The 19,140-nt window shown below is 30.0% G+C and overlaps 1 protein-coding gene and 1 pseudogene across 2 annotated transcripts; one reads left to right on the top strand and one right to left on the bottom strand.

Annotated features, from left to right (window-relative positions):
• Nucleotides 1–12,685: 12,685 nt before the first annotated feature.
• Nucleotides 12,686–13,835, bottom strand: LOC133310558 (uncharacterized; annotated as a pseudogene).
• Nucleotides 13,836–16,305: 2,470 nt separating this feature from the next.
• On the top strand, nt 16,306–17,962 carry LOC133310603 (ATP synthase small subunit 6, mitochondrial-like). Of its 2 annotated transcripts, XR_009751475.1 has the most exons (3): nt 16,451–16,545; nt 16,652–16,694; nt 17,733–17,962. XR_009751475.1 is itself a non-coding variant. In XM_061511566.1 (2 exons), the coding sequence occupies exons 1-2, from the start codon at nt 16,425–16,427 to the stop codon at nt 16,696–16,698; spliced, it is 168 nt and encodes a 55-aa protein (XP_061367550.1). In that variant the 5' UTR covers nt 16,306–16,424. The 2 variants fall into 2 exon arrangements, 1 of the variants encoding a protein (XP_061367550.1); XM_061511566.1 differs by lacking the exon at nt 17,733–17,962 and having other exon boundaries at nt 16,306–16,545; nt 16,652–16,698.
• The last annotated feature ends 1,178 nt before the right edge of the window (nt 17,963–19,140 follow it).

Here is a 19,140-nt window from a genome sequence, read left to right as displayed (position 1 = left end):
TATATTGGGTTCTTTCTTCAAAGATATAACTTTGTTGTATGGTACAGGTAAAGACAAAAAAATGACTGTTTATTCACGTCTCTTTTCCTTATCTATCTTCAAAGATATGACCTTTATTATCCTATTTTCTTTCCTATTTTTAATGTAACAATGAATGATTGTTTTGTTATTTAAAAAAATGACTGTTTGGGACCTTTGAAATACTGACAAAATGAGTTCGGCCCGGAGGGCCAACCTACCATGCCAAACAAACCAATTTTTTTTCCCGTGCATCAGCACGGGTAATTCACTAGTTAATTTTTTTTTGTAAAATAACAAAATTATTTATATTGTAAAATAAATTCGAAATTTGGATATAAATTAAATGAAAAATTATGTGAATAATTTTTTGTGGTAGACAACTCATTCAATGTCCCACTATATTAATAATAACTCAACTCTTCTAAATTTTGAATTTATGATTAAATTTGAATTTTGAATTTAAATTTTTAACTTTGTAATGGTGGGAAAACTTTTGGAATTTTTTTGTGGCTGACAGCTCATTTAATGTCCCACTATATTTTTTGTATATTATGAGTAAAAAAGACTTCTACTTTTCTTTTGCTGTATATCCCACTATTTTTCTCATGCATAATTCTTAGCTCTATTAATGTTGCATAAAAAAAAACAAAAACATTAAAAAAATATTGTGAAATAACAAAATTATTTATATTGTAAAATAATTTTGAAATTTGGAAATAAAATAAATGAAAAATTATGTTCACAATTTTTTGTGACAGACAACTCATTCAATGTCTCACTGCTTTCTACATTGATATTCCCAAATTAATAATAACTCAAATCTTCTAATTTTTGAATTTATGTTTAAATTTTAATTTTTAACTTTGGAGTGGTGGGAAAAGTTTCGGAAAAAATTTTGTGACAGACAACTCATTTAATGTCCCACTACTTTTATTTTATTGTATATTATGAGTAAAAAAGACCTCTACTTTTTTTGTTGTATATCCCACTACTTTTTGCATGGATAATTGTTATCCCTATTAATGCTGCTTGAAAAAAAAATAAAAAAAATTGTAAAATAACAAAATTATTTATATTGTAAAATTATTTCGAAATTTGGAAATAAATTAAATAGAAAATTAAGTGAACTTAATGTGTGGCAAAAGAGTTCAACATTTAATATTTATGCAGTGAGAAAAGATATATATAATAATATGAATTTAATATAAAATTATAGATTAAACAATAAAATATTTAAAAATATAAAATACATTTATAGTCGATAAAAATTATTTAAAATTTCAAATTTAAATGAAAAAATAAGAAATGGCATAATTTATACTTTACAAAAAATAAATTAAAATTTTAACATCAAAATTTTAAATATACATGTATAACCAATTAAAAAAATATACCTGTATTTAAAAAAAATATATTTAACATAAACATTTTAATTATACATGTATAACCAATTAAAAATATATATACAAATCATAAATTAAAATAGAAAAAATTACATAATAAAATATGTATAATTAATATAAAAAATTTATATTTAAATATTTGAATTTAAATAAAAAATGACGTTCTGTCATTCTGTAAAAAATTATTAAAATTTAAGAACTATAAAAATGAAAATTTTAATTTAGTATATAAAAAAGAAATTAAACTTTCATTTTTTTATCGCAAGAGTGTAATTAACACAAATACTTGCAAAAAACAATTATTTATATAAAATGCTGACAGTTAGAGGTGAAAAACTGGGCTCGGCCCGGAGAGCCGGCCCGCCAATATATTTTTATAATTCAATTGAAATTTTATCCTTCTTCCTTTATAATTAAATTACTAAATTTGATTTTAATTTTTGTAAATATAAATTTGTGAAATTCCAAAGACTAACGACACTATATGTGGCACTGTCTAGAGTAAAGAGCAAGCATGGATTGAAGATATTGATACTTGATGAAAACAGTTGTGTTACAAATAGTACCCTTAATATAGTTTACAAGGGAGTATTTCAAAGATTAATGTCGTAAATTTCCTTCTGTCTACTATAAGATAACATCACTGCTTGGTAAGACAAAAAAAAAAGGGCAATGGAGTGCTTTTTTACTTATATTTGTAACGGTTTGGTTTTTTTTAACTGCTACTTTTTTTTCTCTTGCAGAAATCGTTTTTCATGCACACATGGTATATTGTTAACTGCTAAAACAATATTCCATGGTCATCAATATATGGATGTATTGTTATAACACTTTTTATTTGTACTGACATGTTCACGTGTTTTTTTTCACACTTTCATTTGTAGATTATTACTTATTCATTTCTAAGAGGATGAAGGATCACAAATGTAAGTTCGGCATCTTGCATGTGTTGCGTTAGTTTTTACGAGACAAACCAATCAATTTTTTTTTCCTCCGTGCAACGCACGGGTAATACACTAGTTGTGTATAAATGCTAAGACACGGAGACTTTGCAAGCGACTGAATAAACTCATTTGCTTGTTGTGTATAATGCTAAGACAAGTATTGCACGTAAATGATATAGGATTTAATGTCAAGGTGAAAGTCTTGCACGTTAACCAAATCACCCGAGACTCTTTTAACTTGTATGTTGATTATGCCGGACTTAATGCCATCATTTAAGTCTCAACATTTGTTATAAAGTCTCGTAAGTTTGCCACGCTGTTACTAAGTCCCGCATAGTAAATGTGAAACTTCCATCCTAACATTGAGTCTTGTACTCTTGACGACTTATGAGATTTGTTTCCTACTATGAAATTAAATGCATTAATTTAAAAGATCTTTTAAAAAATGAATTAAATAATTATTTTTATTCAAAACAAACATTAGTTTGATCAAAAAGCCTTCAAGTGAATACGGGCATAGCTTAACGCAAATTTTCAAACTACATTACATAGAAATCACTCACTCTATGATAATATTTTTATAATATCAATAATATGAAAATGTCTATTATTAGGTTAAAACACAAAAAGAATGCGATAACATGATTTCTAAAGTTGTTATCCATATATAATATGATAACTTCGATTTCTATCCATAAAGCTGCGTGGTCGAGGTGGCAGACAAGGGGATCCTGGAAGCTCACGCTTTTTTTTTTTAAGTCTTGAAGATAACATATTTCGGATTTTTGGTGGAGACCGAATTCTGCTGCACATGGAATTTGAATTTGATTGCCTGAAACATGCATGGTTAATATTGTGATATGTAGGGCTTAATGCGAGCTTTCAGAGTTGAAGACCTCTATTGAGTCCAAGATGTTGACCAAAGCATTAGATGAAGCCCAGAGAAAAGTGGGAGATCGAACTATTTCTTTGACATTCGGAAGCAATTGTTTGAGTATATATGATGAAGTACTTTAACAGCCAAAGAGATCGTGTTTATACAGAGAGAAGAAGAAATAGTTCTTGAATATGCTGAATTGATAATGGATGACATTTTAGAGGTAAGTGTGGCTAAAATTTTGTTCCTTTTGTACCTTGCTTCATTAATTGTGTAACATAATAATCAATCTTATGCTGAATTAGGCGAACATTGGTTCTGATGCTCCAAAAGACAGCTGGGATCTTGAAAAACTATAATTGCTAAAATTCAGCAGTAATTAAGTGGAATCTTTTGATCCTTGTGCTTGATTCCTTGTTTGGTTTAGTTATATGCAGAAACTTGATTTTGTTTCCAACCAGTGCTTGTAAAGCAAGATGAGGATAAAAAAGGAAAATCAGAAGTCGGAAAAACGTAATGCGCGCACTCGGGTTAATAGCAACCCAAATCCGGTTGGCACTGTTGTTGAGCCTTCGACATCAAGTTCTAGTTTCTAATACAGCGGTTGTTGCGAATAACTATTTACTCAATTACTTCTTTCCGAATGATAGAAATATTTTTCATAAATATGATATATATATATTTCTTTTTCTATGATACTATATCCCAAATTAGTTGAAGTCGGTGATAGATAAACACAAATGAAAAGTATGAAAATAAGAAAGGAAAATTTATACTAATAATTTTTTTCTTACCATCTCTTGTAATTTTTTATCATATAAGAGATGTTAAGAAAAAAAATATATATAAGAAGTACATATAACCTCCCAAAAAATTAAAATGGAATTGATAGTCTCAAAATTAAGATTTCCAAAATCTACATAAATAAAAGGAGTACTACTTCTCAACTCAAAAAAAAAAAAAAAAGGTCAGCTTGACTGTTCAATAAAAACTAGAGCATTTGAAGGAAATTTCATTTAAAATATTGTTGCCTTTGTTGACTGCTTGATGGGGCGAAATTATTGGCAGTAGTAGCATTGGAAGAACTCGGCACTGCATGGTTCCGTGAGGGAGTAGTGACAGCAGCATAGTTGTGCATAGAAGGTTGTGGATCTGACATGGCCTGAAAAGGTGATGGTGAATTTGGAGCTTTTACAAGCTGCAAAGGTTGTGGATTTGTCATGTTAGAAACAGCTTCAGAAAAGATCTCCAACATCAAGGGAACCCTCTTTATAGCCTGAAAGAGATTACCCCTTTGTGTTAAGACTTTTCCCTTGGCAAGGTTAAGAATCACTGCATCTGCAGGATCAATTGTAGGCCTTTCACAAGAGGGCAATGCAGGGAATAGAGTGCCACTTAAGCCTTGAACCGATGAGTTTTCCAATTGGTTTGAGGTAGAGGGCACCGACTTGTTCATATATTTATTGAGTTTTTCTATGGCTTCGTCTCTCTCTTGACAAGTCATCATATGCTGAATAGACATATCCTTAAGTGTCTGAGTAGTTTTCAAATGTATTTGTTTGACCTTCTCCAATTCATGCAAGACATGTATATACTTTTGCTTCCAGGTCTTAGCTTCCTAAGAGAGTAAACAAGGAAAAGTTAATGGAATTTGAAAAAAAATTAAATCTTTCACCGTTTGTTTTTCCCCTACCCCCAAGGTTGTCAAACTCGAGAGTCTACGCAAACTCGGAAGGGTGAACCAAAATCGTAAATCGTAGAATCTTAATACGAATCGTAGAATCGTAATACGGGATACAAATTATATTTATATATATTTATATGCATATAAAGTAATATAATAAGCAAAATTAATTCAACCAACCAGTAAAATAATGTCATACAATAGACATGATCAAGAAAAGGAGCAACATTTTCTAAAAAAATACAATATTCAAATTCACAAAAAAAATAAAAAAATTAACCACAATTTAATTGGTCCAGAAGCAAGCAATATTGAGAAAACATGACTAATTTGATCTTTCAATCTAGACTAATTTAATTTTTCAACGTGGACTAATTTGATTTTTCAAGTAAATTAAAAAGGATATAACAAAAAAAAGAAAACAGAGGCAAAAACAAGAAAAGAAAAAAAAAAAAGACTAATTTGGTTTAGCAAATAAAAAAAATTTGGTCATGTGTAAGTACTACCACTACTAGAAAAGTCCAAAAAAGTCCAAATTTGGTCATGGTTAAGCTAACTTTTAATGATGCAATTATGTAGCATCCTGCATACAACAATTTTGAAGTTGATTCTTTCAAACTTATGGAGCTCCTTGGACCCGAGAAGGTTGATCCTACTGATGTAAAGCTAATTAAGGATAAGCTTTTTGGTTATTCGACCTTTTAAGGTTGATCCTTGAGTTTAATGGGACATAATTTTATTTACCTTTTAGTATGAATGACCAGGTCTTCGAAGGTACATCTGGGATTGACAATAAATTTACAACTGTGCAATTCACCAGTGAGGTATAAACTCTTTTTTTATTTTTTTATTTTTTATTCTTTTACTATTGTCTAACTTATTTAAAAATTAAATGTAAAATTATACATGAAAATTTTATTGTGGATTTTCATGAATGTATCTACTGATTGGTGACTTGGTATCTTTTGTGATCTATCCAATTGGTCAAGGAAGCTTTTCGGATGGGTAGGACCCAAATAATGTGTTAATTATTTAGTTTGATAGTTTTATTTTGGTAGTAAGTATAGTAGTGACTAGATTAGATTAGAGAAATCCTAGTAAAGAATAACAATTTCCCTCCTGCATGTCAATACTGTAGTTAAAAAAACATTGCAGGGTGGTTTCGTTAGTATCAATAATGATTACATTGCTTCTCATTTAACTTGATTAAATGATAAATTTTACATTGTGTATTTGCTTTTGGAATGGTCACTTAATGGTTCTGGAAAACCAATTGATAATGGATCACGCATATTACCTGAGGCTTACTTGGACTTATCTGGTTTTATAATTTCTTCAGGGGTGGTCTAAATCTGAAGATCTAAATGCCATGCCAATTACAACCACTGACCCAAAAAAAGTATATCAAATATATTAATTTATTGCTTTTTTATAATCAATTTGATAAGTGTTTACCTTTGTTATCTAATATCTTGTAGTACTGATAGAATTTTATGCTATCTAGATGCAGAAACCTAAAGAAATTCATAACTTTCAACTTTCATGTGTACTAATATCTTGGAGCTACTCAAAATTTGTCTGGAGTAGTACATACTACATAGTCACGGTCCGTGATTTTCTAAACCAAATGAATGAATGGATGATTTTTGTTTTGTGATACTTTGTTTTCTAATAGCTAGGAAATAAATTTGTATTTGAACTGAGGCCCCTAGTCTGGAATATATGATTTTATAGGGACAACTAGGAGTTTCTTTGAGAGCCTGCAAAATTTGGCGGTGAATAATAAGGTGGATTATGGATGTGTCCAAGCCGAACTCTACTTACTGGGTGTTGGTCATGTGAAGCCAACCTTAGTTGGCCTAAATAAAATCTTTGTATGAATTCATCTTGGCGCTGAAAGGGTAAGAGGTAGTGATAAAGGGTACTGTGCACACCATGTTTCTTTTTGCAGAAAGTTTCTTATAGTTTCTTTTTGCCAACAATCTTAATTCCTATCAAATTAAGTAATTTCAACTCTAATTTTATAATCTGCCTCTTGCAGATTTTCCCTCTCAGTGAAAAGATTGAGAGTATTAATGATCAGTATTGAACCTTAAGAGCAGAGGAGGTAAAGATTTCTTATTGTGTTTATTTCTTTCTTAAATTTATTTTAAAACATGATCTTAAAATATACATGATCTTAGGGATTTATTATGATGTGATTTTATTAATTAGGCACTTCCCCCCACCGTAGACAGTTTCAAGTTGGGAGATGAAGCTCCTGATGAAGAAGAAGATGGTCAGAGACAGAGAAAAAAGCCAAGGAACAGAAAGATTGTTTATTAATGTGAAGTTCAAAAAAGACAGAGAAGAGATTGTTATGTTGAATTATAAAGTCAGTTTTGCGTTGTGTATTGGTATGTTATATTTTTGTTTGTTAATTTTTTAAGGTTACAAAATATATTTATTTGTTAAGGAGATTTGATTTTACTATATTGATTAAGGAGATTTGATTTTGATTAAGGTGATTTGATTTTGATATGTTGTTTATTTTGATTATATTTTTTTATCAGGTGTAGTATAGAAAATTGATATTAATTTTGTAGACAGAAATTTTAAAAAATAATTTTAAAATTTTTCGACGGAATTTATTTTCGATGAAAATTTTTAAATCAGTTTTCGACGGAATTCTTTTATTTTTCTGTTGAAAATTTTCGACGGAATTTATTTTCTGTCGAAAACTTTTTCAATAATTTTTGACAGAATTCTATTGATTTTTCGTCGAAAATTTTCGATAGATTTCGTTTTCCGTCGAAAACCATTACAACAATTTTCGACGGAATTCTATTCATTTTCCGTAGAAATTTTTTGACAGAATTCATTTTCCGTCGAAAACCATTATAATAATTTTCGACGGAATTCCATTGATTTTTCGTCGAAAATTTTCAACGGAATCATTTTTCCGTCGAAAACCAATACAACAATTTTTGACGGAATTACATTGTTTTTTTGTCGAAAATTTTCCACGGAATTTTAATTCCGTCAAAAAATTTTATCAACAAAGAGAAATTCGACGACTTGAATTCCTCGAAAAATCCATTTTCGAAAAATCCATTTTCGACGGAAAAATTCCATCGAAAAAATTGACTTTTCTAGTAGTGTCTGATTGGCAGATTAGTTCATACACACGGGCACAGACTTTTGGTTCATCAAGAAACTGGAGATTATGGCGCTGTTTGATTTCTGTATTGGAAAACAGTTTTTTAGTTTTGAAAACAAAAAAATTAAAAAAATTGTTTGATAATGGTTATTCTATGAAAACGTATTAAAAACTGTATCTGCGTTTTGATTTTTAAAACTAAAATCAGAGAACATCTCAGAGATGTTTTTTGGATTTTGATTCTGAAATATAAAAAAAAAGAAAAAAAAAAAAAACACGGAAAACTATGCAATGTAGTAATAATGTAAGAATTGAAAACAATAGAAAAATGAATAGCATTTTATAGAAATTTGAAAACAATAGAAATTAAAAAAACTGTTTTAGCATTCACTCTCTTCAAACAGATTTTATTGTTTTTCAATTTTTAAAATTCTTTTCAAAACATTGTCATCAAACAAGTTTTTTCTTCTTTTATTCTACGAAACAATATTTATAAATTGCTCTACAAAATAATTATAAAAACAAAAAAATTAAAACACAATCAAACATGTCGTATGTATGACTCAAGTGAAATAATGAATAGACAAAGATAAAGTATGAATAGGAAGGGAATTATGCAATGACCCACCTCGGCATAACTGAATGTGGGATCAAAGAATTCGTCCATGGAGCTCTGTTGTGAACAAATGGGAAGAATAGACAAGATTGGAAAAACAAACGTATTGGTTAGAGAGTAATGAAAATTAGGTATATTGACACTTATTTATAGAGACAATGAGTGTACGTGAGACTAGAGATAAGGCAAAAAGATTTGTCAGGAAAGGTGGCAACTTTTCCACCAAGATTCCTTATAAACCTTGACATATCAAGGAATATCAAAATCTTCCTTGTAGAAAAAAAATATCGAGTTTCCATTTTCTTTTTTTATACATTATTTCTATTTTCTATTCGGTGATATGATTTGAAAATTAATTTTTATTCTCTATCAGGTGATATGGTTTGGAATACTCAAAATTTACTTACTATTTTTTAGGATACTGTGGCCAATGATTTAATTTGATTAAATTTTCCTTATATATAATTTCTCTAATAAACAAAAAAATAAACGCCAACTATTTCAATTTTAATTTAGTGAAAAAATCCAAAAAAATCCCTATAGTTTTCCTTTGAATATAGTTTTCCTTTGAATACTAACCCCCTCATGCTTTTTTTTAATCACTTACATGTTACGCCCTTGATTTTTTTTTTATCCAAATCCCTCTTTAACATTGTTATAAATTTAATTAATATATTTATTTTATTCTTCTTACAAGAAAAAAAATAAAGTGATGACATGTTACGCCCCTATGATTTTTTTTTTATCCAAATCCCTCTTTAACATTGTTATAAATTTAATTAATATATCTATTTTATCCTTCTTACAAGAAAAAAAATAAAGTGATGACAAAAAAAAGACCAAATATTTGAAAACTTCTGACATTTACAAAAAATACTAAAACTAAAATGAATTTACAAAAAATAAAGATATGATTTGAAAATGAATTTTTATTCACTATCAGGTGATGTGGTTTGGAATCCTCAAAAATTACTTACTATTTTTTAGGATACTGTGGCCAATGTTTAATTTGATTAAATTTTCCTTATATATAATTTCTCTAATAAACAAAAATATAAACGCCAATTATTTCAATTTTAATTTAGTGAAAAACTCAAAAAATTCCCTATAGTTTTCCTTTGAATACTAACCCCCTCATGCTTTTTTTAATCACTTACATGTTACGCCTCTATGATTTTTTTTATCCAAACCCCTCCTTACCATTGTTATAAACTTGGGAAAACTTCAAAAACCCCCTACAAGTTTCTTCAAAATCACTTAACCCCCTCCCCGAATTTTTTAACCATTTACCCCCTACTTAAATTTTTTTTATCACTTACTCCCCTAATTTGATTTTTCACCCAAAATTTTGTTAACAGAGTTAAATTTTTTAAAAAATACAAAAATTACCCTTAATAGAAAAAAGAAAAACATAATTTCTTCACCAAAGCAATTTTAGAAGAACTCGCGGAATGTTTTCTTTAAGGTAGCCTTGTTAGAATTAGTAATTATTAAAATTATTTCCTACAAATTCCATTGCTATTAAACACCGCACTCACAATTGTTGATGTCGTTCAAATAAAATGATTAAAGAGGCATAATCTCAGCAGGTTTATATCTTCCCTTTTCTATTATAAGATTTTCTGCTATTATATGACTAACAAAACTGACTTTAGGCCAATCTGAATCTAGGTTTATATTCGAATTTCAAGAACCCACAAGCAATACAACTTCCCAAATCATATTTCATGTATAAAATTAAAAACTTAATAAAACCAAAACTTAATAAAACCAGTATGCCAAATTCTTTTAAGTCATTATACATGGGCTAAAAATATCAACGAGTTGATTACAAAGAAACCAACATGATACTCAATAGAATCGTTCAGTAATAATTCCCTAAGATGTAAATCATTCACAATATCAAATATAATCAAAATGAAAAAAACTTGCCACCGTTTAAAAGTAATAGTTTTAAGGAAAAACTTCAAAAAAAACTCCTACAAGTTTTCTCAAAATCACTTAACCCCCACCTCGAAATTTTTAATCATTTTATTTGAACAACGACACCAACAATTATGAGTGCGGTGTTTAATAGCAATGGAATTTGTAGAAAATAATTTTAATAATTACTAATTCTAACAAGACTACTTTAAAGAAAACATTCCGTGAGTTCGTCTAAAATTGCGTTGGTGAAGAAATTATGTTTTTCTTTTTTCTATTAAGGGTAATTTTTGTATTTTTTTAAAAAATTAACTCTGTTAACAAAATTTTGGATAAAAAATCAAATTAGGGGGTAAGTGATAAAAAAATTTTAAGTAAGGGAGTAAATGATTAAAATTTTTGGGAAGGGGATTCAGTGATTTTGAAGAAACTTATAGGGAGTTTTTTTGAAGTTTTCCCTATAAACTTAACTAATATATTTATTTTATCTTTCTTACAAGAAAAAAAATAAAGTGATGACAAAAAAAAGGACTAAATATTTGAAAACTTATAACATTTGAGTTCTCTTTTTCTACAGCTAATGCAGATAAGTTATCTGCAGTAAGTCCAATACGAAGTCGTTTTGAGGCGAAAATCATGATGTTTTTCTTCAGGGTTACAGTCTTTATAATTATAATTTTCTAATCTTTCAATCCCAAAACGACGTCGTTTTGGAAGTAAATGCAGATAACTTATCTGCATTAACTGCAGAAATATTTTTCTGATAACATTTACAGAATCAAATTATTTTCATTTTTCTTTACATTAATCTTTTATATTATTGTTATAAGTTTCTAACATATTTGGTGTTATTTTTTCTTCTATTTTTTTCCTTAATCTATTTTGTTCTTTTTGATTTAGATATATTTGATCTTTTGTTATTTTTTTTTTTTTTTACTTTCAGTCTTTTCTGTAAGTGATATAAGTTTTCAAGATATTTGGTCTTTTTTTTTTCTTCACTTTATTTTTTTAATCAAAGAACGGTAAAATATGTATATTAGTTATTTTTCTAACGGTATTAAAAAAATGTTTGGATAGAAAACATGACAGAGAGGTAAATAATTAAAAAAATATATAGGAGAAAGTGATTCAAAACAAAATCACAGGGGATTTTAATCTTTTCTCTTTAATTTATAAATATTGAGTGGTTGATGTAATTGAAATAAAAACTAAAAGTTTAAACAACCTCTATTTTATTTTTTATTTCTCTTCCTTCATCTTCTTTAAAAAGACCTTTTTATGAGAATCTTTTAGACATTCCCATCTACAGTAACGAGATTTTTCTTATACGTACCTATCAAAGTATAATTTAAAAAATTATTACCGCATACCAAAAAAAAAATTATTACCTACTTTTATATATTTTTTAAATTACATAAATATCCCTAAATTTTAATACGGAGCAAAAATTGTGACATTAGATATTCTTTTGTTGTCTTATATAACTTCTAAGTTTGTCATTCTTCTTGTCAATTTTTTTCTTGAGGATATTCTTGCAGTTCTTTTTTATATAATTGTGAAAATATAAAATATTTCGAGCTAATGACTTTAGATCAAAATGAAGTTTGAAAAATAAAATATATTTAAAATCAATTATGTAAACTGTAATTCAAACATACACTAAGATGTTATGTAAATGTTTAAGAATGATTTTATTATATTTCTTAGACAGTTGTGCTTGGAAGTGTTATGCACAAGTCTAATTTTGTCATAATTTAAAAGTTAAGTTTTATATAGAAAAACATGAATGGAACTGAGAAGGAAGCTCTCATACTCTTATACTTTATCAAAACCAGGGATGCCATTGCCATTTACAGAAAGAGAGAAGGGAAACAACAGAAGGAAATTTCCTAAAGAGTTGTTGATCAAGTAAAGTCTTAACTAGATTTCAGGATTTGACCTATAAAAAAGTAGTGGTTTCCAATCCTGAAACTTGCAATTTTTGAATTGAGTGAAAGGACTCAAACCTTAAAATGGATTATTGAGGTTCATTAGATCTTTGAACACTGATGGGTAATCAAAGGGGGAAGGAAATTTTATCATAAACATCGATGCCTTTTTGGATTCCTTGATGCTGAGTGGTTCTTGACACTAGCATTTGAAGCAGAGGTGATAGCAGCAAAGTTGAGAATATTAGGATCCAAAGACTGTGAGGATGCAAGTGTTCGTTTCTTCTGAAATGAATTCCATGTATTTGGAAAGGTATTCAGCTCAATCCCAGAGCCAGTGGTATCAAAGTCTTTAACTTCAAGAGGTAGAATTTTGATTTCTTGCAAAGGAGGTGGATTTTGCCATGTAGGAAGTGGTCCTGCATGAAGGAGTGTCTGAAGCAATGGACCAGCATCCATTACAGCTTGAAGGAGTTTTCCCTGTTGTGGCAACACTTTTTCTTTTGCAATGCATTCAATCACTGCATCTGCAATATCAGACATGGGCTCTTCAGCATTGAAGTCTTGAACCAAAGGCTCTGCATCTGCAATATCAGACATAGGCTTTTCAGCACTGAAGTCTTGAACCAAAGGCTGGTGGTTTATATAACCCATGTTATGGGATTCAACAACCTTGATGTCTGAAAACTCTGGAGAAGACACTGCATCGAAAAAGGGAATCAATAGGAGAGGTGACATGTGATAAACTGTTGTTGGATTCTGTAATGCTCGAATTTGCTTTAACTGCTGGAAGCATTAAAAGGCTTTCGTCTTGGATTTCAACTATTGTGTTTTTCAACTCGTTTGATGTTGAAGATACTAGCTCGGTCATTAGTTTCTGGAGTTGTTCTCTGGCTTCGTCTCTCTCTTGGTAAGCCTCCTTAAGCAGATCGAGCAATTCCATCTTCAAGTTCCTCGTTGCCTCAAGTTCGAGTGTGGTATCTAGAAGCTTTTGCCTCAAGTCCTCACCTTCCTGCAAAAAAACAAATAAGGAAAAAAAGTCAATGAATAAAGAAGACAATAAATCCTCACATATGAAACAAATACAGAGACAGCTTAAGAAATAAGAGTACTTATATGCAGTGAAGGATGGTAGAGAGCAAGATAAACATAAAGAGCATGAGTGGGAAGAGAATTATAGAATAACCCACCTCTTGATAATTGAATATGGAACTCAAGGGGTCTTCCATTCTCCGTTGTGAAAGAAAATGGCAACGATTGGAAAACAAAAGTATTGGATAGAGAGAAATTTAACAAAAACTCTTTCAATTGAAATGCACACTTTTCGTTTACACATTGCAGCCTTATATAAAGGTTTCGTTACAAAAATCAGAATCTCCTAATAAAAGCGCCTTAAATAAAAAAGCTTGATTACAGATGACCAGAATTAAATAAAAAGCTTGATTACAGATGATCATAATCTCCTAATAAAGAGCAATTACAAACTGATCAAAATTTCCTAATAATCCTAACATATTAACAGAATCTCCTAATAAAGGTGTCTTAAATAAAGGCTTGATTGGATATTGTTACAGCTTTTTTGATAGAATTGAATTTGGGTATTAACTCTCATTTATAGAGAGAATGAATGCAGATGAGACAAGGCAAAAAAGGATGGGAGAGAAGGTGGGGACTTCTGCACCAAGATTCATAGAACCTTGACCCTCCCAATAAAAATCAAGTAATGCCCAAAATTTCCTTGTAGAAAAATTGTAGAGTTTTCGGTGATGTGATTTGAAAAACTCCGAAATTCTCCCCTTTTTTAAGGACCTGTGTCTCTGGTTAATGGTTATATTTGGTTATGTTTTTCTTATATATTATCCCTCAAATAAACAAAAGAGTATACGGCAAGTAGGGGTGTCAATATGGGTTTTGACACGCGGGTCAACCCGCGACACGACATGAAAATTCGTGTTCGGATTGACTCGTAAAAAAATTCGTGTCGTGTTCGTGTTGGAAAAAATGACACGCAAAAAATTCGTGTCGTGTTCGTGTTTATGAATTCGTGTTAGTGTATCGTAAATCGTATCCCAAGTTACATTCTTCTGTTTTATGACTTTTTTCTTTGGAGCCATTTGAATATTTCTGTCTAAGAGAAAGAAAAAATAAATAAATTTAAAAAGAAAATTCAAAATGGACTAATGAGTATAAGAAAAGAAAAATAAACCAAAAATTGAAGTCTGAACTGTGAAATTTGGAGATATCTTTGATGCGAAACTATGGCTGGTCTCTATAACTGGATTCACAGGAAGCTTATAGTCTCTGAATGATTTTCAAAAATAAAATCTTTCTTCCTTAGAGATTAAAGATATTTAGGATATTCATTTAAGTATTTGGGAGGAGTTTAAAACCTTAATCCTGAAACCTACCCTGAATTGGACTAATCGCGAAATAATGAACCGATTGAAATATCTTTAAAAACAAGAATATTCATTTAATTTTTTTCTTTATTAATACAGATTTTTCAGATTGATTTTTGAGATTAAATCACAAATCAATTTTTTTTCTTTTCCTTAATAATAATAATTTTTTAGATTTTTTTAATATAAATCACATATCACATATTTATTCCTATTTTTATATTTAAAATTATAAATTTTGATTTAATTTTAGTATCATATGATACATGTATCGTATCGTACAATACAAATCATTTTTTGATATACCTCATGATACGTATCGCTAGACTTGTGAATCGTATCGTGTATCGTACGATACGTATCGTACGATACTGATAACTATGATAGTTATTACAATAATAAAAAGTAAACCATTAATTGTGTGTAACTATTTACGTATATTGTGACAATTTGTATTATTTTATTTATATTAATTTATATTGATTAATTTATTATATATCTAAATTGGTGGGGCCTTTAGATATTTAATTAAGCCAAATCAATAAAAACCAATATTTTTAGTTTATTTTTTTAATACCATATAGACATTATTGAACTATCTTAATTTACTAGAAATTAGTTTTTTTTAATACATACAAATTTAGGGTGAGGGAAGATAGTTTCTATTTCAAATTCAAGAAAAATATCAACCTAAAAAAAAATAAAGATTTTATAATGAGATTATAATTTTTTTTAGCAAGAACATATATCTAAATTTTGGAGTGAAAATGAGTGAAGTGGTCTATCAAGGATCTATGATCCAACTTACATCAAGCCTGAATTGGCCTTGTATATTCAATAAAATATAATAGGCTTACTTTTATTTATTTTAAATAAAATAAAATAAAATAATTATTCAAATAATTTGAACTAATAAAATATTATTTTATATATTTTTTCTAATTCTTAATATGTAATACAGTTAAACATACTAATGGACATAAGTAAAACCTTTTGATTTTTTTATTTTTTTTTTTGGTACATAAACCTTTTGATTTTTAAATATAGATAAAGTGAAACTTGTAATTTAACCTACACCATACTAATAAACCAGACCTGACTCAAAATATCTTATTTAGACACGATCTATTTAGACCAAAATTTAACTTGGCACAACCTATTTACATAGATTCAATACCAAGTCAATTCATTCTTATAAGCGGAAAGTTGATGTGTAACTAACCTAAGAGTTGTAGATTGAGGTCCAAGAAGTTTATCATTCAAAACATAAGCTCTTATTTGGGTCGACCCAGGCCTTATTTTTTAGCCTAGTAATTTTAGGATGGGCTGATTTTAGCCCACTGGGTATAAGGATGAGATCGTTGAGAAACAGCGACGACGAAGCCGCTATTAGATCTCTGACTAGGGTGTGTGAGGGTGAGGGTGCGTAACAGAGAGAGGAGAAGAAGAAGAAGAAGAAGAAGAAGGGAAGGCATAACAGCACAGAAAGAATGCGGAAATTCGATCCTTGGCCTGTTTTCTTCAAGAGAGAATGGAAGCGTAACTGGCCCTTTTTGGTTGGATTCGCGATCACCGGAACCATAATTACCAAGATGTCCCTTGCTCTCACTGGTATATCTCACCTCAAATCCTTTTTCGTTTTTTTTTTTTTTTGTTTTGTTTTATGAACTGCGATTTTAGTTCCGAGTCTGATTTATTGTTGATTAAATTTTCGCAGAGGAGGAGGCCAAAAATTCAAAATTCGTTCAGCACCACAAGAGGTAACACTCCACTCACCAAACCCTAGCTTTTATTTCACGCATTTTTGGCTAAATTCTATTTTATATGGACGTGCTTCTCGTTTCTCCGATTGTTGAAAATTAAAATCCGAACTCGTTTGAGTTTAATACATATATCTGGTATAATAGCTTGTTCTTCGTGGGACGGAAATCTGATATTCTACTTTTTTAGGTATAATTTGGGTTTTTCTTTCTTTCTCTGAGCAATCAATAGAGTGGAACTAAACTTGAGTTTTTGTACCAAAAGAGGAATAATAGTCATAGAATTTGATATTTTGCTCTATCCATGTACCAAAAGAACAATATTTTTGTTCAAGAACCTGAGTTTGCAGAGCTCGTTGGAGTGTGATGGTGGTTGCACACTCTAGGGACTTCATATATTCCTTTTGAAAAAAAAACAAAAACGTCCCCTTTTTTAAAAGCTGAGGCTGCAATTTCCGCCTCGGACAGCCATGGCAGCAGTGGCAGCCATTTAACGCAATGCAGAACCTGCAACATCATGCTTGTTTGGTGGCAGTTTGCTCAAATTCTGCCATGCTATGATGGGGTGTCGTCGCCATGGTGGCTATTTGACAATGACATAACTAGAAAATATGAATCATTTTGCAATATGCATGAGATTGGGTTTGCTTAATAATTATTGTCACTTTGATTGAGGAACTGAGTAATAACTATCTCTTCAAATGGTTCTTTATTTTATTTTTTTTGCCTATAGATTTTGTATGTATCAAAATTGGATTTGGATCCTTTCATGTGGAAAAGTGGTGATGTAGTCATGTTATTTGATCACAACCATTCATTTAAAAATTATACACTTTTCTCTCTCTTATCTCATCATCAATGAGTAGTTGTGATTAAATAACATGCCTACATAATCACTTTTCCACGTGAAAGGATTCATTCCCATCAAAATTTGTGTGATATCCGAATACATGATTATCTAGTTATCACTTGTTATTATCCATGCAAAAAAAATTTGGTTCTGTTTATGGGACATTCTGTTTTTCCTGTGTTTTCCAGGTGATTTCTGAATGGAAGAATGGAACTGCCTTTGCACATTGTATTAGATGTGTCAAGGGAGCTTTGCGTGTTTTAGTTTCTCAAATTGTAATAACAGATGAGAGATGTTGTATACACTCTCATCACGTACCTATTTCCAATTTTGGTTGTTTACTTAAATGTGCTTGAGAATTCAATACTAAGAAGTTCTGAATCAATAGATTCACTCTATGATTACTTTAATGTGATAATTATCGTACTTGAAGTTCCTTTTTTTTTTTTTGCATTAATATGAAATTGCTGACCTTAGGAAACATAGTGTTAATCATATGCATATTTGGGTTTTCTGGAGTCCGTTCCTCAGCAGTTTTTAGTAATATAGTTTCTGTGAAGCCCACATCTGTCACGAGTGCATATACTGGGCATTCTGTTCTCAAATTATTCTAAAGTCATCACCTTTTCACTCAGTGTGTTTACTTTTGATTAAGATGATCGGGTATCCATAATGGACACCCTAGTTGTACAATACTGAGTCTGGGTTTCTAGGTGGCTGGGAAGGGTGGAGGGTTTGTTGAGCATTGAATTCACAATTTCTTAGGGTTTCCGTCTAATACAGAATCTGTAGTCAGTTATCTTAATTTGTAAGCCTAAGTTCAGCACAAGCTTTGATAGTCAAATTAGCAAAAGAGCTTTTGTCGAGAGACCATACTGATTATCATGAACATGTTATGGTTTCTGTTCTATGATGGCTCCGTAAAATAAATAATTACGGAGAGCATTGTCGGAGGGAAATGGTAGCTGGATTAAGGCATTTATTCTTCGCATAGGTTTTATGGGGAGTCGTATATGGAGTGTAACTAGCCTAGCACAATGACTTTTAAAAATGTTATTTTGGAGAGTGTTTCTACGGCAACTGTATCTATTAGTATCTTGCAATGGAAACAAACGGTGAACTTGTTTTGACCGACTACCAAGTAGAGCCTTACCCAGGAATACTGCTTTCTTAATTCTGGCTTATCTAGTTCGGCTTCCATACCCAACATAGTTTGCTGTGTTTTATGACATTTATTTTGTTCTAGACTTCAAAAAAAGGACAAGAATAAGAGTGCTTTGTAAGACTACATGTGCCTCAATATCCACTTTCCTTCTGAACTTTGGCATCCAGCAAATCAGTAATACTCTTCACTAAATTTACGTGCTTTTCAAATTTCACCTCGTGTTTTCTGGACATCAACTTTCTGTTTTTTGGCTCTTAATGCTCTACTTCTTCCTGTAAATCATCTATGGTTGTTGAGACTCAACTTTTCTGCTTAAAAAGTTTAGTAACTCATGAAAATAAGGTAAGATGTACGGATACAAATACTAGCTACGGATATGGCATAATATTGATGTGTAAATTCGAGAAATTTTAAAATTTACAGGATTAAAT

The sequence above is a fragment of the Gastrolobium bilobum genome, unplaced genomic scaffold (genome assembly GCF_033153095.1).
Source record: "Gastrolobium bilobum isolate Gb01-03AN ecotype WA unplaced genomic scaffold, APGP_CSIRO_Gbil_v1 utg41772, whole genome shotgun sequence".
NCBI lineage: Eukaryota > Viridiplantae > Streptophyta > Magnoliopsida > Fabales > Fabaceae > Gastrolobium > Gastrolobium bilobum.
The sequence above is the reverse complement of the archived record's forward strand: the minus strand, read 5'-3'. Positions and strand labels throughout refer to the sequence as shown.